Here is a 20,232-nt window from a genome sequence, read left to right on the forward strand (position 1 = left end):
ATAAATGCCTTAAATGAAAATTATAGTGGGGAAAATTTGTTGAGTCGAAATGAGGTAAAAGGAGCCTATACATTCAAAAAAAGCATAAAGGGTTCAATTCATGCACTTTCTTCATCAAATTAAAAAATATAGCACTTTTTCCTCTTTTAAGGCAACATTTTATATTTTTTAATTTTCAATTAGAGGTCTTGAAGGACTTTGTGACATCAAGAAACCATGGTGAGTGCATATAAGAAGATGTCACTTTAGACACCCCTAAGATTTTATGCCCATAAACTAAGCATTTTTTGTGAAAAAGACAAAGCTTTGGTGAGAGTTTGCAATTGAAAAGATAATAGAAATGAACTCTTGCATAGAGTGGATCCTTGACTCTGTTTAAAAAGCATTGATATTGCATGCCCTTTAAAAAAAAAAAAGACTCAACAAAAACTTGTACCAAGCCTAGCTTTTGGTGTAGGTCCACACAAGAGAGATGCTTTACCCAACATGTGCAACTAGAAAAAGAATTTAGTAGTAGAAACATACACAAAGCTCCCTCCACAATCATACAAAAGATGTAATTTGAACAGTGTAACTTCTTGAAATTTCAATAAGGGGAATTGGAATGCCACTGACCCACTATGACTTTCCATGCCAAAAAGAGTTGTAAATACCGCTTTACAAAAGGATGTCTTTCCACTATATAGTGTTTTTATTAATGAAAAATAATTACACTACACAAACAATAAATACTAAATGCTAATCAAAACTTATCTACACCAAAGCACCGATTGATTGACTTTTTGTCATAAACAATACCTTTACTTACACAACCAATTAATGTTTATCAGAACATCTCTCTACCAAATTTCAGAAAAAGAGGCTAAATAAACCTCCACCTTTGGATCACTTGTTGTGATGATTGACCTTAGAGCTTTGAGTGAAAAATTTCCCCCACCATTCCTCACAATGTCGAGTCTTGTGTGTAGTAATTTCTAATTCGCCACGAACAAAAAAAAGAAAACCCGATGGCTGCTTGTGTGTAGTAATTTCTAATTTGCCAAACTAAAAGAAATTGAAAACAAATAATTCTTGCCACTAATTTTCAATTTCTCCTAGCGTGCTTGTGTGTAGTAATTTCTAATTGGCCAAAACTAAAAAAAAATAAAAACAAATAATTCTTGCCAATATTTTTTAATTTCTCCTAGCGTGGCATTTTAATTTTTAGTTTGTTGTAAGTAAAAGCCACGTAGATATATTCTACTAACATCAAATCTGTTTTTATAGAAGAACAGAGCTAGCTTGCATCTTCTCTGATATATAGAAATCACTCAACATCGCCATGATCGCGTCCCTCAGCTCCACCACATACGCTGCCCTGCGCAACAATTTAGCAGAAGGCCCTTTTTCTCTCGCCTTTGCCTCCTGCCACGAAGCGGCCAACACAGCCTCATGGGCTTGGCACCTACCCGGCGGCGGCGGCGGCGCCCCCCATGTGCCGGGATTTCGAAGCCAGGGCGGCGATGAGAAGGCTTGCGTGCTCGTAGCCCGGGCTGTCTTTGCAGATGTACCTGACTTCGAGGGGCCACCTTCCGAAAATGACAACAACGGAGTAGCTATGGTCCCTGCTTCCTCCCTCCCTTGGCCAGTGACACTCTTTTCATTATCTCTTCTTGCATTTCGTTTGTTTTTTAAATACTGTTTTTTTGGCTAAACGTATCACATAGCGTTGAGCGCGCGCGCGTGTGTGTGTGTGTGAGAGAGAGAGAGAGAGAGAGAGAGAGAGAGAGAGAGAAATTAACGTTTCCAAGAGGCCGTGATGGCCTATGAGACCAAAACTGAGAGTACATCTGAAGTTGGTGTCTTATCAAAGAGAACAACCAAATGAAACTGAAAAGTACAATAAACTGACTATCTTACAGTTACAGTTATAAGAACTATAAGTAAGACTCCTAGATGACACTAAGTAGAAAATACTGAAAAATGTATATCAAGTAGATCCATGTATGCTGATCAGTTGACATGTTGCCCTCTCCTCAGATCAAATCTCTCCACCATGGGGCTATCTAGAATGGAGAGGTTGTAGAAGTGAGGTAGGCACCTCCGATGTTGAGCAATAATGGCTCTGATGTATGTGGGGAGAGAGAGAGAGATTAGATTGATGTCTGCGGAAGTCAAATATCATCTACGAGACCAGTTGCAATGCTTCTAGAAACAAGGTTCTACGAGTCTAGAGACTTACGAGAGTTGCACGTATGCATCAACTTGGGGTTGGGATTCCACTGGCTTTGACTTCTTAAATTCTCCAATGAGGGCTTCCCCTCCTCGGAGTACTACCCATTTCCATGCCTTTCGCTTTGCTCTGACCCATAGTTGTTGCAATACGGTATGGTACGATACCATACGGGAATTTACCGCACTGTATGAAATTTTGGAATACAATATGGTAAAGTACGGTTTTTTAAAAAAACACTTATAAATTTATAGATTATCAATTTGAAAGAATAGAGAGCTCAGAGGTTGTACAAGCCAAAATTCCACTAAAAACAAGTTGCAAACAAAAGTACAAAGCATAGTACTAAGGGCAGCTAGATCGTAAGATCAACGCAATGTGCGCTAGGTGTAAGTACAAAAAAATGAATAAGAGGGTGGATGCTAGAATCTAAATCCTAGGACCTAGATGGAGAAGGCATCACTATTGGAGTTCTCATTGAGATCATATGTAGAAGGAGAGGGCACCTCTGAGCCCTTGTCAAAGTTGCCATCGCTAAGGAGATTTCTATCCTCGTCAAATTCGAGCTCTCTGACCTCATGTGAGAAGCCAAGGGGAGCATCCTCATCTTCAAGAGCGGTTTAAGAGCTACCGGAACTGCGCCGCATGTAGATCTGCACCGTCCCAAGAGAGAGAGAGAGAGAGAGAGAGGGAGAAAGAATGCATGGAGACTTGGAGTTGGGCACCTTGCAAGTGCCAAGGCCCAAGAGAGGAGAGCTTGAGCTCGAGAGGCTAGAGCTATGAGAGCTTGAGCTTGAGAGCTTGAAACTTGTGGCGGAGAAAAGGTTGGAGGAGAGCTTTTTAAAGGGAGGCCAAAGAGTCCAAGGCACCCTCCCAAGGCCAAGGCCCAAAGCAAGCGAGCTCCATAACAATCAAAAATAGCCATAAACGGCCATTTTTTTCAAAAGAAGAAGAAGAAGAAGTAAAAAACGATCAAAACAGCAACAATCAAAAATTGGGAGGGGGGGGGGGGGGTGGAAAGTAGCATATTACTATATGCACGAGTTGCTCCCTACTAGCAAAATATAACCAAATCCACATGTCCCAATTGCCTCATCTTCTTGGACCATTGGAGTCTGTGAGTATGGTGTGGAGGTGTGGCCCAAACTAGAATGCCCCCCCCCCCCCCCTCCCCTTGGCACGCTCCCCCGTCCTTGTGCCTGTAACATGTAGCGGAAGTATTCGTAATTAAGGATCTTGTCACACAAGTCTCACTGCCTTCTGTATCTTGAGTTTCGTGAGTTTAGTAATCCACTTTTATGACTTCAAACTTCAAGAGATTGAGAGAGAGAGAGAGAGAGAGAGAGAGAGAGAGATAAAGTGTACACCGTATGGGGTCTCGAATTACCCACTGAAGGGCCCCCTATCCCGTTACCGGAATAGTATTTGCTTTATTTCTTTAAAGAGACTGACTTTGGATTGACGATAAGCCAAACGCAAGATCTCGGAGGACCAAGAGTCGGGCTGAACTATACACGGCTGTAGAAGCACCAATGATGACCAATCTTGAGCCTATGCACTCTTCCCAATGGAATGAGGGAAGGCTGCGAATCTCAGGCTAAGGTGTGGGCTGATTGGGACTGTTTCTAGGCTGTGAATGAATGCTGAGTTTTACCTTCACCAAAGTGCAGTAGCAAAACGATGATGATAGGTATGCTGAAAACTGCTCCTATGCAGAAAACGCAAGGCATTCTGAACGCTGAATGCTGTATGCTGATGTGTTTTGATGATGGATGCTGATTGCACATGCGTTGATGCTCCTAGCTGCCGAAGGATGAAACGCTGGCTGAAAACGCTCAGGACTGAAGTGCTCTAGATGCTGATTATTCAATTGTTGATGCTCCTTAGGCTGAAGGCTCCAACGCTTGATGTTTGATTGCTGAATTATGATATGAATGAGTGAAAAGCAAACCTATTTATATGAGTGCTAGGGCTGGTCGGTTGTAGCTAATTTGCTACACGACTTGTCCAAGATGATAAATGGTATTAAATGCTGGAAATTATGGAAAAAATGCTAGATAAATGCTAATAATTATCCTAAAAATACTAGATGCTATTTCAAGGCTTCTGCAATGGTCTATATGCAATGGATGAATGATATGCAGTATGCAGAGTGCTTTCTAATGCAAACCCTAAGGTTTCTACTGACTCTACATGCATGAATGAATCTCTTCAAGTGGGTTAAGAGATTTGACTGACTGACTGACTCACTATGGCTGAGGAATGACCTACGTAGCTCGTGCCTGACTTATCCTGGACTGAGGATTACAATGGTGTCATGGCATACGACAAATATCATCCTAAAGGGTGCTAATACTGCACAATGTTGCACTGATGATGATGAGCCATCTTGTCACCATGCACTACAGTGCAGAGTGCATGTGACAGCGCCAAACCCCCCGGGCCCTTTTCTTGTGAGATTCTCATGGCCTTGGTCTCCCCTCTATATGTCGACACACATTTCTTGAAATTTGTGGCGGTGAGGTCCTCTCCAGGCTCCAGTGTCCGATAATATCTGGCCCTATGAGTGTCTCAGCAAACCCTTCTGGGTTTGACCAAACTGTGTCATTGCAGTTCTAGTGTTACATGCGGAACCTCTGAGAGTCTTCTTTCAGCCCTAAACACCATCTAGAACATGTTGATGCAAAAACGCAGACAAAAGGGGGGGGGGAGAGAAAGAGAGAGAGAGAGAGAGAGAGAGAGAGAGAGAGTTGGAAATCCAGTATTTCATATGGTACAAAAAGGTACATAATCCCTTGCAGCCATGGGCTGCCTTCTGGAAAAGGTAGAACACCCTAACCCTAGTCCTATGTCTAGACACCCAAGAGGGAGTGAATGAACAAAACAATGAGCAAACATGCCTTTTATAGACCTTTGGACAACTAGAGATCTGGCCGACTGCTGGTCAGCCAGCCGACTGGACCCAAATACATTAAATCCCAACTTTGACCTGCCTGATGCAGCCGACACAGTCTTTTCTTGTTCTCCATGCAGCCGACATGTCCCTGAGTCCACTCCAGTCCATCCCTTACCTAAACTTGCACTCCATGCTCCATCTGGTTCTAGTGAGTCTTTATCATGTTGCCTCTAGGATTGGCCCTTGAGATTAGCATGTACATGTGTGTGCACATGACATCCCCCTCTGCTAAACTTGATGACGGGATTCCCATCTGCTTCTTGGATGATTGTCATCATCCCATTCCATTTCTGAATTCCCTCTGTCATCCTTCCTACTCTGGCAACCTTTTCACTGAATGCCCGACCAGGTCTCCAATTCCACTCTAACTTTGAAGAAGATCTATGCATCTGTTCCATCCAGTCCCCATTCCGTTCCTGCCTTGTCCATGAACACTGTCATGGTCTTCATTCGTGAGAAATGAGTCTGGCACTCTCACTCCACCCCTTGGAGGATCATCCTCCCTTGGAACCGTTGCCCGAAAGCCTTGTTGGGAATAAAGTCCCAGTTTCGCCTCCGGACCTTGATCATCGCGTAGCTCTTTTCGAGAGCTTCGCGGCCATATATTTACTTGTACATTTGGCCCCCATTTGGGCCTTGTAACGGCATTCTTTGTATTTGGTCCGCCGGGCGCCCCATAAGTTGGGCGCCCGCCCATACCCTTGTATCACTATAAATACGAGGTCTCCCTTGAGCCTCATCAAGACAATCAAGATATTCTTGAGCATTGTGTGAGTTCTCTCTCTCTCTCTCACTCTCACTCTTCTCTATCTCCTCTGCACTTCCTTGGCTAAAGCTCTTGTGTTTGAGTCATTCTCTTCCAACAACTGGTATCAGAGCTATGGAGGGAAGCTGTATGCAGAAGCTATGGAGTTAGAGGTGTCTTCCACCACTTGACTACGGGATCGTCTGCGTTTTTCGCGTCAAACACCTCCCTTCTATCATCAAGATGGTGCGTTTTTTTTTGGAGTGCTGCTCTCTTTTTTAATGCAGGAGACTGTTTTGCTGTTTTTCTTGCTCTTCCCTCTCCTGCGTTTTCTGCTCCACCCTACGCTGCCCTTCTGCTGCGTTTTCCTCTCCCCTGCTGCTCCCTTTGCTGCGTTTCTGCTGCTGTTCTGCTGCAAATAGCAGCGTTTGCTGTCTGGTTCTCTCCCTGCTCAAGGGCTGCCTTCTGTACGGCTGCCATCAGCAGCTGCCAACGCTGCTGCCAACAGTCCCACGACCACCAGCAGCAGCTAGGGCTGCAGCCAGCAGTCCCACGGCCACCAGCAAGCAGTCTGGGCTGCAGCCAGCAGCCCCACGGCCACTAGCAGCAGCCGACGCTGCCTCCAGCAGCCAGGAACTACGAGCAACCCCCAAAGACAGCAACATAACTGCCCCTCGGCGGGTTTACATCGACATCCGGTGATTCTCTTCCGCCGTCTCCTTCACTTGAAGTTGTTCCATCAATCTACGAGCATCCTACAGTCAACCCATATCTGGTACATAACATCTTGCTATTGCTTACTTTCTGAAGTGTCAGTTTGATAAGTCATGGCGTCTACAAGTGATCTTAAGGGTCTACTAGAGATTAAGAAGTTTGCAGGCACTGGGTTTGATCTTTGGAAGGTGAGGATTCAGAATATCCTCTATCTGCGGGAATGTGATACTGCACTTGAGCAGTTCAAACCCGCTGCTATGACAGATGATGAATGGGGAATCCTGAACAGAAAGGCCGTTGCCTATCTCCAGATGGCTGTTGCTGATGAGGTTCTTGTAGACCTCAAAGGGCTGACAACAGCCTATGCCGTCTGGGAGAAGCTGAGAAGCACCTATGAGATCACCACGCCAGTGAACCAGGTACATCTCATCAGGAAACTCATGAATATGCAACTTGATGATTCTAAGAATGCAGTAGAGCATATTACTGCTTTCACAGGGGTGCTTAATCAGATGCAGGATTCTGGATTGCCTGTTTTTGATGATAAGTTAAAAGCTATCTTTTTGCTCACTACTTTGCCTGACTCTTGGGAGACACTTGTGGTGTCACTTGGGACAAATCCCAACCTAACTTTTGATGGAGTCAGGGGTGCTATTCTCAATGAAGATATCCGGAGGAAGACCTCAGAGACTAGCGGTTCTGCAAATGTCTCACGAGGGAGGACGACCAAGCGGGGAAATACTACTACCAATTCAAAGGGTAGAAGCAAGAGCAAGGGCCAGCAGTCTGATGTTACATGCTACCAGTGTGGTCGTAAAGGCCACAAGAAGCCAGATTGCAAGTTTTACAAGATGGAGCAAGACCGGAAGAAGAAATCCAGTCATTCAAATGACAAAAAGAAGGAAAAAGAGAGTAATTCCAGCAAAGCAGAAGAGTTTGAAAAGGACAAGAGCAAGGCCAATGTGGCCTCTGGTGTTGTCATAGAGGAACTGTCTGACTCAGATGATGTGCTATGTGTTTTTTCTGCTAATGCTCTTGATGTTCATAACTTGCATATCACAGAACCAGATGTTATTCATGCCTTGATGTATGAATCTGATGTGCTTTCACAGACTTGGATTATTGACACGGGTGCAGGAGTGTTTTGCAACTTTCACTGCAGGCTCCCGAGGAAAGGTGTTCTTGGGGAATGATCATGCTTGCAATATTGAAGGTATGGGCACCGTGAATTTGACTTTGCAGGATGGTAGTGAGTTTGTGCTGCCAAATGTGAGGTATGTGCCTAGTTTGAAAACCAGTCTCCTGTCTGTGGGCCAGCTTGATGCCTTGGGATACACGGCCATATTTGGAAATGGCACATGGAAATTGACCAAAGGCACAAGGCTGATTTCAAAAGGATGCAAGAAAGGAACATTATATAGCCTTCATGGTCAGGCTTTGTCTGGTAAGTTTATTGCTTTTGCAGAGGTACGCTCCCACATGGAGCTTTGGCATAAGAGACTTGGCCACATGAGCCATAAGGGTCTCTCCATTTTGTCCTCCTTAAACAAGTTTGATGCAAAAGGAAGCAAGCTTGATTTTTGTAATGATTGCTTGTATGGGAAACAGAATAGGAGTTCTTACTCCTCTCGTGCCTCTCGCAAGGCTGAAAAGTTGGACTTGGTCCACTCTGACATATGCAGCATGCCCATTAAATCTAAAGGTGGTTCAAAGTACTTTGTGTCTTTTGTGGATGATCACTCACGAAAAGTATGGATCACTTTGTTGAAATCTAAGGATGATGCTTTTGCTGCATTTCAAAAGTTTTATGCATTTGTTCATACTCAAACAGGAGTGAAGATTAAATGCTTACGCACTGACAATGGGGGTGAGTTTGTTAGTACTAAATTTCAGAAATTTTGTGATGATAATGGCATTAAGAGGGAACTTACACCCCCTTATAGCCCCTCTTCAAATGGTGTGGCTGAAAGGTATAATCGTACACTGTGTGAAAGAATTCGATGCATGCTGTCCACAGCTAATCTCTCTCAGGATTTTTGGGGAGAAGCCTTGAAAACTGCAGTTCATGTTTGCAATCGATCTCCACACACAGCTTTGAAAGGTGGAATCCCTGAGGAGGTTTGGTCTGGCAAACCGTCCTCATATGACCACTTACGCATCTTTGGTTGTGATGCATATGTGCATATCCGCAAGGAAGACCGGAACAAGCTTGATGCTAAGTCCGAGAAGGGCACCTTCGTTGGCTACGGTGATGAAGGTGAGATGGGCTACAGTGTGTGGTTGCCATCAACCAACAAAGTGGTTCGCAGCCGGGATGTTGTATTTTATGAGGCAAAGCTGCTCCGTAATGTTTGTGCCTCTCATGGTGATCAGAAAAAGGTCAAATTTCAGCAAGGGCAGCCACCCATTGATGCTGAAAATGAGCCCCAGGATGCTTCACAAAGGGCTGAACATAATGAGTCCGTGATATTTGAGCCAGAAGAGGTTGGACAGCCGCTTCATGCTCCTGGAGGTGTAGGGCAGCAACCCCTATATGCTGAAAATCAGGCTGTTCGTGAAAACCCGCAGCCTTTTGATGCTGAAATTATGATTCCTCTCGATATTGACCCCCAACCAGCCAATGATCATTGGGTACGGAGGTCTACTCGCTTTCGGAGGGAACCTCAGCGTTTTGATCCCTCTTTGCAACATGTTTTGCTTACAGATGAGGGTGAGCCTCTTACTTTCAAAGCGGCTAAGTCTTGTGAACTCCGAAACAAGTGGGAGCATGCTATGCAGGAGGAGATTAAGTCTCTACATGCAAATGACACTTGGGACTTGGTTGAGTTGCCCAAAGGAAGGAAGGCTATTCCTAACAAGTGGGTGTACAAAGTCAAGACAGTTGACGGCCAGCCTAAGTATAAAGCCTGCCTTGTTGCTAAGGGCTATGCTCAGAAGGAAGGGATTGATTTTCAGGAGGTCTTCTCTCCTGTGGTCAAAATGACCACCCTTCGTGTTTTGTTTGCTCTCACTGCTGTTTTGGATTTAGAACTGTATCAGATGGATGTAAAGACAGCTTTCTTACATGGTGATTTAGATGAAGAGCTGTATATGAAGCAGCCTGAAGGCTTTGTCATTCCTGGCAAAGAACATCTGGTTTGTAAGCTGAAGCGTAGTCTCTATGGGCTGAAACAAGCCCCGAGGCAGTGGTACAAAAAGTTTGATGCTTTCATGCTTAACCAGAAGTTTAATCGTAGCCATGCAGATCATTGCTTGTATACTAAAACTGATGCAGATGGCAGCCCAGTGATACTTGTGCTGTATGTTGATGACATGCTTCTTGCCGGGAAGAATAAGAGCATTTTGGAAGCTCTTAAGGACCAGCTGAAGTCAGCTTTTGCTATGAAGGACTTGGGTTCAGCTGAACATATTTTGGGTCTTCGGATTAGACGGGACAGAGCACAGAAGTTGCTTTTCCTCTCGCAAGAGAAGTATATCCAGAAAGTCCTTGATAGATTTAACATGGCTGATTCTAAGCCTTTGGGTGCTCCATTGCAGCCCTATGTTAAACTATCCAAGGATGATTGCCCAAAAGATGATGATGCAGCCAGTACTATGCGTGGGATCCCTTATGCTTCTGCTTGTGGATCTCTTATGTATGCTATGGTTGCTACACGGCCAGACATTGCTCATTCAGTGGGAGTAGTCAGTCGTTTTATGTCCAACCCGGGCAAAGCACATTGGGATGCTATAAAGTCTATTTTGAGGTACTTGAAGGGGACACAGAAGAAATGCCTTATGTATGGTAAAGGTCCACTTGAGGTGCAGGGTTATTGTGATTCAGACATGGCAGGTGATTCTGATACCCGCAAGTCTACTAGTGGGTACATCTATACTCTTGCAGGTGGTGCTGTTTCTTGGTGCTCTAGACTCCAGAGGATAGTAGCACTTTCTACTACTGAGGCCGAGTACATCTCCGTCACAGAGGCTTCTAAGGAGGCCATTTGGTTAGCACGCCTTGTCACAGAGTTTGGATTGCCAGAGAGGGCTCCGGTCCTTGGTTGTGATAGCCAGAGTGCCATATACCTGGCTAAGAATGCCATGTTTCATGCTCGTACCAAACACATTGATGTCCGGTACCACTTCATCAGACAGGTGCTAGATGATGGCTTGGTCAGTTTGGTCAAGATTGGCACTCATGAGAACCCTGCAGATGCTCTCACCAAAAGTTTGCCAAAAGCACAGCTTGATATGTGTCTACAGCGGGTGGGAGTTACATAGCTTAGAGGAGCTTCACTGGCCCTTTAAGTGGGAGGTTGTTGGGAATAAAGTCCCAGTTTCGCCTCCGGACCTTGATCATCGCGTAGCTCTTTTCGAGAGCTTCGCGGCCATATATTTACTTGTACATTTGGCCCCCATTTGGGCCTTGTAACGGCATTCTTTGTATTTGGTCCGTCGGGCGCCCCATAAGTTGGGCGCCCGCCCATACCCTTGTATCACTATAAATACGAGGTCTCCCTTGAGCCTCATCAAGACAATCAAGATATTCTTGAGCATTGTGTGAGTTCTCTCTCTCTCTCTCACTCTCACTCTTCTCTATCTCCTCTGCACTTCCTTGGCTAAAGCTCTTGTGTTTGAGTCATTCTCTTCCAACAAGCCTTTCCTGGCTCACAGGACTGCCATTGTCACCAGCCTGGACATTTCCCAGTCTGAAAGGGGTCTGGTGGACTCCAGGATGTTTAAATATTTGGAAAGTACAAGCTTTGGGAATGGGGGATTATCCTAGAATACAAAGGACCACACTCCTAAAATTTAGGGGAGTTGCTATTTTTGGCCCGACTCCGATGGAAATTCTGTTCGCGTCATTACATCTGGAATTGAGCAGATACCAAGAGTTGGCAAAGTGCCTATGACAGAATGTCTACCAGTTGGGATATTTTTAGAGATAAAGTTTATGGAAGGACCCATCTCTTAGATTGGGACATGTGGCAAGGAGGTGGACCAAAGTGAGACAAGTGGCCTCACACTTGTCACTTCAGCTATTGTGTGGCTCTCCACTTGTCATCGTAGCCTTCTCTTGCCATTTTAGCTCATGGGAGGCCCAAATCTATAAATTGGAGCCCTCTCTCTTCATTAATGGAGGCTCTCTTGCTGCACACTAGCCTCTACCACCGTTACAGGCTGCCTTAATGATGGCTACTCTCTTTCTCTCTCTCTTGAAGGCCGCCCATGAAGAATACCGACTGTTGGGGACTGTTTTGGAGGCTTCCATCGCGAAGAAATACTGAAGGCAAGGGTATTCAATCATTTATTATGATTTCTAGCCATTGTACTTGTTGTACCAGTATTTGTACTTGCTGTACCCGTCCTTGTACTGGCTGTACCAGCTTTTGTATCGCCTGTACCAGCTTCTGTACTTGCTATACCTACTATACCAGCCACTGTACCAGCTGTACCAGCCATTGTACCTGCTGTACCAGCTGAATGGAGAGTTGTACTTGCTGTACCCTTTCTATTGCATGAAGACCCGTGGTTTTTGGGGAAGAATCAGTACCCACACGGAGGTATATGGATTATATTGTTGGCTCGGCATTTCTACAGCCTATGTTCCGGCTTGGTTGCCTCGTGTTGGGCTGTGTTATGGCATTTGTATATGGATAATCCGGCATCTCCCGTGGGGAGAGTAAGGCCCTCAAAGCTTGTACATGATATTATTCTCCTTGGGTAATAAAATACTCCAAGGGGGGGGGGGGGGTTGGCCCATTCCGGCCTCTATGTGGTGTCACACGTGCAAGCTCCATTTTCAGCATTTGTGGATGTTTTGTCCAGCTTTTATGTTTTATGCAAAGTGATGATGGATATGTGTTAAGGTTGTGGCCATGTTTAAGTGTTTTAATATGCATTGATGGTATCAACAAGTGTGTAAAAGGCCCTAGTCCCCCGAGCACCCGCCGCGAGTTACATTGGTATCAGAGCATAGGCTTTCTTGGGAGCGGAGGCTTCCTTCTATCAATAAGGAAGAGAAAAGATCTCAAGTGGGGACCACACTTACCATCATTGCTGTTAAGCATGGCCAGCCGCTTCATAGCTTATGAAGCAAGAGCATGAGCAGTAGACAGCTTGTTGATCTAAGGATTTATGAATTCACAGAATTTTATCGTGGAAGTGTGAAGTTTGGCTTTATGTGCACATGTTTAGCACTCTTTTCATATGGATATTGTGGATTATATTATCAAGCTTACAGGCAAGCTATATGGAGATATATCTCAGGATATCTTAAGGATATGGTGACGAGATATTTCTTTTGGCTTCATGACCAACCTGGCAAAGAAAAGCTAAGTATACTTTGAGTTTGCAAAGTTGGTGCTTTGGCTATTTACTATGAAGTGTTTTTGATGTTCACTAACCCTTGTATAGCTATGCAAGAAGAAAGGTGTTGTTGTTTGCCTTGAGATGGTTTCAGGGAAACATTGTTTATGGCTCCCTTTAATGGGATGAATTCTTTTCATGGCTCCCTTTATTGGGATGGATTATATCCATGGAGATTTCTTTCTTGGACGAGATTTATATAGATATTGGGCTTCATAAGCAATTTCTATGGACGAATCTGTCCGAGTTTATAGAGAAGAAATCTTTGGATATCTCATGGATATGATGCTTTTATGGATAAAGTTCACCTCTACTCTAAGGTGTGTGGTTAGCACAGAGTATGTGGTAAGAGTTATGGTATAGAAGGATTATGGTATACAGGTCTATGGATTCTTGGACTTCTTTGGATCTATCCTCAGGTTTATGGATTATTCTTTTTGGCTCCCTTTATTTGGGATGCATTGGACTTATGGAACTCGTGGTTCACATACCTTGTGTAGTGTTCTCTTGTCCTACGTGCTCTCTTGAAGATTGTTTCTACCATGTGAGGGTGGAACAATAGAGAGCAGATGGAAGGGAACATGGACACTTCAAAGGGTAGTGTGTCACCAGGAGGTGAAACTTTTTGCAGTTGTTTTCCTTATTTACATTTCTTTATATATATATATATATTTTTCTTTTCTTTCTCTTTGGTTGGTGTTGCCTTCCCCCGGGATCTCTTGGAAGGGCTTGGGCCATTGCAATGTCAGAATGGGTCAGCCAGTGGGACTTTGGACCAATGGTTGGCTAAGCCTGAGAACTGCATTGAAAGATGAATGACAGTGCCCAGGACATGGGTATTGAAAGATGAAGGACAGTGTCCAGGACATGGGCATTGAAAAATGAAGGACAGTGTCCAGAACATGGGCACTGAAAGATGAATGACAGTGTCCAGGACATGGCCACTGAATGAGGGTATAGGCCAGTTTACATTAGTAAGTGGCCGCCACCGAAATATGAATGTATCTTGAATTCTAAGCAAATTCTGAAGTGACCATAGTGGTCAAAGATGGTCAGGAGACCAAAAGGAATGCAGATGACATCATCCCTAAAATTTAGGGAACTGCTATTTTTGGCAGTGTCGGAATTGAAAAGTGTTCGCGTCAGTTTGTGCGGAATGTCAAGGGGACCAAAAGCTGACAAAGGACTGTTGTGAGGATGTGAACCAGTCAGGAGATTTTTAGCCTGGAAGATTGCATGTGGAAAAGGCTTAAAAATGTGCCAAGTGTCAAATTTTGGTGCATTTTCCTCATAGAGAAGAGGGAAGCGTGGGAATTTGGGGAAGGAGGCTCTTTTGCAGCAATCGTGTGGTTTTGTTGCAAGAAAAACAGCTATGGTGGTGCACTCCCTTGCCCTACAACTCAGGAATTGAGGGTTGAGCTTGCTCCCCACCGCCTCTTTCTCTCTTTCTCTCTCTTGCAGACTATGGAAATGCTTTCATCAGATAAAATCAGGTACAATTGTGTGAATTTCATGCTTATATGCAAAGGCTAGTTGCCTCCTTGAACAGGAACAGGTGTAGTTGGTTCCTACACCAAAGCAGGGACAGAAGAGGGTAATAACCTCTTCAAAACAATGCTGTTTCAGCACTGTTTAGGTGCTGTTTTTGGGCTGTTATGTTGCCCGGTTGATGCCAAAATGCAGTAGGACTTTGCTTTAGTCCTTGTCGAGTTTTGGGGCCCGCAGCACCTGTCAGTGTGGCTGAATTTTCTCAACCTAGTGGACAAAGAGCAGTAAGGACTGATGCAGAAAAGGTGCAAAAGGATTACAAAGAAGGAGGTCAAGCAGTAAAGTTTGAGACTTTCAGTGGGATGCAGGACAAATTGAAAGCGCTGACTTTCATTCAGCAGTTTGATGCAGCATACACTGGGGGTAACTTTACAGAGTCTTCTAAGGTGCGGAAGGCTGCTACTTTCTTGAAAGGCAATGCATTGGAGTGGTGGACTTCATTGTTGATGCAAGGACAAGCACCTGCTACATGGGTTCAGTTTAAGCAGCAGTTCTCTTTTGCCTGGCTTACAAATACTTTTGAAGTGGATGTTATGACAGCATGGCACAAACTTGATGCAGCCAACTGTGTAAATTTGGAAGAGTATAATAAGAAGTTTTGGGATGCACTCTTGCCAGTAACTTCCTACAAAACAGTGCCATTGTCAGAGCAAATAGAGAAATATTGCTGTGGTTTGCCCAAAGAAATCAGGGATTATTGCATTAAGACCAATGTTTCTAATATGACTCAGCTCATTGAGAATGCAAACATGGCTAATGCATTGCTACAGGGAGGTTCACGTGGCTTTAAGAGCACAGTGAATAAGGAACCTCAGGGCAAACAGGAACCACTTGTGAAGAGGGATTTCCCACCTAGACCATTCTATAGAAAGAAGCCATTTGAGAAGAAGACTTGGCAGTCACAGCCTCAGAAAAGTGCTGGTCAAGGCAAAGGACAGAAGAGGCCACTCTATGGCAAGTCATTTGAAGAGAGAAAGGCATTGATGCAAGCTGGGAAATGTTTCATCTGTGAACAGAAAGGGCATATGGCTGCAAAATGTCCACAACAGCCAGCAAAAGATGCCGAGGATAAAGAAGGGCCACTCAAGAAGAAGACAATGCCGAGTGCAGGATTGGTACCTGACATGGTTGGTGACCAGCCATGTGATAATGCTACAGAATTGTGCAGAGCATGGGGTAAAATCAGAGATGCTACAGTGCTGATTTTCTTTGACCCTGGTGCTCGAGCCAACTTTATTTCACCAGCATTGGCAGCCAAGTTGGGAATTCGTGCTGAAGAGATGGGACCAGTTGGACAGGCTGATTTGGCATGCCCTGGGCATTCAGTTCCTGTCACTCCCGTACTTGGCAAACTTCGCATGCATATACAGAGTTATGTGGACACAGAGGAGTTTCTTATCATGCCCTTGGAAGGATGTGATGTCTTGTTGGGAATTCCATGGTGTCATAGGAAACATGCAGTGTTGGATGCTTTCAACAAGAAAATCACAATTGTACATAGGGACAAGACTCATGTTTTGGATGTGAAGCTGAAAGGAGAGTCTGTCCCAGTTATTTCTGCTTCTGCTATAACTTCAGTAATGAAAAATCATCTTTCTGCGTACTTGGTTTTTGCAAAGCAAGTGAATGAAGTTGAAACTGATTTGTCTACACTAGACGAAGATAGAAAAGCTTTCTTGGATATGTTCAAAGATTGTTTTTCAGAATCTTTACCAGGAGAGTTACCCCCTGAGAGGCCAGAGGATCATGCCATAGATCTTATTCCAGGGTCTAGTCCGCCCAATAGGCCACCGTACAGGGTTAGTGCAGCCCAGCAGAAAGAGATTATGACACAGGTTAATGAGCTGTTAGAGAAGGGACTAATTCAGCCCAGTAGTTCCCCGTTTTGTTCACCTGTGTTACTAGTACAAAAGAAAGACGGTTCATGGCGAATGTGTATTGACTACAGAGCCTTGAACAAGAACACGATCAAGAATAGATTTCCGATTCCGCGCATAGATGATATTCTTGACCGTTTGCAAGGAGCAGAAATGTTTAGCAGGATAGATTTGAAGAGTGGGTACCATCAGATTAGAATCAGACCCGAGGATGTGCACAAGACCGCATTTCGCACTACATTTGGTCTCTATGAGTTCTTAGTCATGCCCTTTGGATTGACAAATGCTCCTGCCACATTTAACAGAATGATGGATAGAATTTTCCGTCCTTACAGAAGCTTTGTGGGCACATTCTTTGATGACATGATAGTCTATTCAAAGAGTGAAGAGGAGCACAGAGACCATCTGACAGCAGTCTTTAATGAGCTGAAACACAACAGATTGCTCATTAATGGCAAGAAGAGTGAATTCTTTCTAAAAGAAATTCACTTCCTTGGGCACATTGTATCAAAGGATGGTGTCACAATGGATCCTGTTAAGATTGAAGCAATCGTTTCATGGCCAGATTTACAGACTGTGCATGATGTTCGCAGTTTTCTTGGCCTATGCTCTTACTACCGCAGATTTGTAAGGCATTTTGCAGAGATTGCTTCACCATTACATGCGCTTGAAAAGAAGGCTATTAAATGGCAATGGACAGATAAAGAGAAATCAGCATTTAGATGCCTGAAACAGAAAATGACTACAGATCCTGTGTTGACATTGCCAGATCTGTCTAAATCATTTGTTGTGCAGTGTGATGCATGTGGGAACAGCATTGGTGCTGTCTTAATGCAGAATGGCCGAGTCGTGGCATATGAGAGTAGAATACTCTCTGACACTGAGAAGAACTATCAGATTTATGAGAAAGAGCTGTTAGCTGTGATCCATGCACTTACCAGTTGGAAACACTATTTGCTTGGTGCTGATTTTGTTGTGCAAACAGATCATCAGACGCTCAGATACTTTCTCACACAGGCAAAGTTGTCAGAGAAACACATGCGCTGGGCAAATTTTCTGTCAATGTTCCATTTTCAGATAGTGCATGTGGAAGGCAAGAAGAATGTGGTTGCAGATGCATTGTCTCGCAAACCACAAGTGTCAGCTGTTTCTATTTCTTATCACCAGGAATTGGATGACATGAAAGAGCAGTATGCCAGTGATGAAGATTTTTCTAGAATCTATGAGCAGCTAATGAATAATCAACATCATGATCACTATGTTCTGAAAGACGGCTTTCTCATGATGCATGGAAAGCTATGTGTGACTAAGCAGTTAAGGCCGAAAGTAATGCTAGAAAGTCATGCTCCACCGTATGCTGGACATCGAGGCATTGATGCTACAGTGAAAGCGGTTGAGACTTTCTTTTATTGGCCAGCTTTGAGACGTGATCTTGATGCTTATGTCAGATCTTGCCTAGTATGTCAGAAGGTCAAGTTTGATAGACAGAAGGCACCTGGGTTATTGCAACCACTGCCTATTCCAGAGAGACCATGGGAAAGTATTGCCATGGACTTCATTTTTGATCTTCCAAGGACAACGACGGGGAATGATGGAATCTGGACTATAATATGTAGATTCAGTAAGCAGGCACACTTCATTCCTGTTAGAAAGAAGATAAAGCCCGAGCACATGGTTAAGATTTTCATGCAGAATATCTTTAAATACCATGGTATGCCACAGTCTATTGTCAGTGACAGAGACCCAAGGATGACTAGCTTGTTTTGGAAAGCATTGTTTGAGAATATGGGCACGACCTTGAAATTCTCATCTTCTTTTCATCCTCAAACTGATGGGCAGTCTGAAGAGGCTAACTCTACTGTTTTGGATCTGCTGAAATGTTATGTGTCAGAACATAAGGCAGCTTGGGAGCATTATTTGCCATTAGTAGAGTATGCTTATAACAATACAGTGCATTCCTCTACTGGCAAGGCGCCTTTTGAAATTGTTGAAGGTGGCAAGAAAGTACCTCCCATTCTGCAGACAAAGGATAAGATATTTGAAGCAGATCGGTATATTGAGGGATGGCAAGAAGCGTATAAGAAGGTCAAATATGCCTTGGAAAAGTCACAAGCTAAGCAGAAAAGAGCTGCTGACATGCATCGTCGAGAGCTCTTGTTTAAAGAGAATGACTGGGTCTTATTGCGCTTTGAAAAGGCACGACTGAGAAAAAGAAAGGGCAAGGAACGTTTATTTCCTAAGCTGAGTATGCGATATTATGGTCCTTTCCAAGTCTCAGAGAAGATAAGTGATGTAGCATACAGGCTGAAATTGCCAGAAACCTGGAAGATACATAATGCATTTCATGTGAGCCTTTTGAGGCCTTTTATTGGCAATGTGCCAGAAGATATGGTGCCAGAGGAACAGCCTGAAGTGGAGGAATTGGATGAAATTCTAGTTCCTGAGCAGATTCTGGCCCATAAAGACAGAAAACTGAAAGGACAAGTTGCAAGAAGATACTTGGTGAAATTCAGAAATTATTCACCAATGGATGCTAAATGGATGGATGAGGTTGAACTGGCTGATTCACCTCAGTTGATGCAACTTTACAAGGAAGCCTTCATGTTAGAACCTGCAATGATTTAATATGCTTTTTGAAGCTGAATTCTGAATGACCTGTACATTTGTATTATATGTTTGGCAATGTACAGTTTTGACATTTGTTGTCAATGACTTAATCAATGAATGAACTTTCAGTGCTTTGAAGTTGTATCTATTACGCTTCAAATGAATGATTTACATGTTGTGACACTAATAGTACAACATTTATGCTATCGCCCTGTGTTGCATCCGGAAACATGTATTTGAAAGGCTTGAACCTGCGATGGCACAAATGGTAGTGGGGAATTCCTATCATAGCCCCGTGTCATCCGTTGGCAGGAGATACATGCGATGACACTAATCACATGGGGAATCTTGTGATCGTCCTGTGTCATCCGTTTGCATGTGGACTTGCAATCGAGGTCGCTTGCATGTCACCAGGAGGTGAAACTTTTTGCAGTTGTTTTCCTTATTTACATTTCTTTATATATATATATATATATATATATTTCTTTTCTTTCTCTTTGGTTGCTGTTGCCTTCCCCCGGGATCTCTTGGAAGGGCTTGGGCCATTGCAATGTCAGAATGGGTCAGCCAGTGGGACTTTGGACCAATGGTTGGCTAAGCCTGAGAACTGCATTGAAAGATGAATGACAGTGCCCAGGACATGGGTATTGAAAGATGAAGGACAGTGTCCAGGACATGGGCATTGAAAAATGAAGGACAGTGTCCAGAACATGGGCACTGAAAGATGAATGACAGTGTCCAGGACATGGCCACTGAATGAGGGTATAGGCCAGTTTACATTAGTAAGTGGCCGCCACCGAAATATGAATGTATCTTGAATTCTAAGCAAATTCTGAAGTGACCATAGTGGTCAAAGATGGTCAGGAGACCAAAAGGAATGCAGATGACATCATCCCTAAAATTTAGGGAACTGCTATTTTTGGCAGTGTCGGAATTGAAAAGTGTTCGCGTCAGTTTGTGCGGAATGTCAAGGGGACCAAAAGCTGACAAAGGACTGTTGTGAGAATGTGAACCAGTCAGGAGATTTTTAGCCTGGAAGATTGCATGTGGAAAAGGCTTAAAAATGTGCCAAGTGTCAAATTTTGGTGCATTTTCCTCATAGAGAAGAGGGAAGCGTGGGAATTTGGGGAAGGAGGCTCTTTTGCAGCAATCGTGTGGTTTTGTTGCAAGAAAAACAGCTATGGTGGTGCACTCCCTTGCCCTACAACTCAGGAATTGAGGGTTG

General features: G+C 43.9%; 1 protein-coding gene across 1 annotated transcript in view; it reads left to right on the top strand.

The window, feature by feature from the left end:
* Nucleotides 1-1,251: 1,251 nt before the first annotated feature.
* The window catches only part of LOC147620294 (uncharacterized), a 55,057-nt gene continuing 36,076 nt past the window's right edge, over nucleotides 1,252-20,232 (top strand). Inside the window, exon 1 of the mRNA XM_086772492.1 lies at nucleotides 1,252-1,600. Within this exon, the coding sequence (XP_086628618.1) occupies nucleotides 1,322-1,600 (279 nt within the window). The 5' untranslated portion in view covers nucleotides 1,252-1,321. The remainder of the gene's footprint in view (nucleotides 1,601-20,232) is intronic.

The sequence above is a fragment of the Cibotium barometz genome, chromosome 32, assembly GCF_041138505.1.
Source record: "Cibotium barometz isolate CiBa-2024 chromosome 32, ASM4113850v1, whole genome shotgun sequence".
Classification (NCBI taxonomy): domain Eukaryota; kingdom Viridiplantae; phylum Streptophyta; class Polypodiopsida; order Cyatheales; family Cibotiaceae; genus Cibotium; species Cibotium barometz.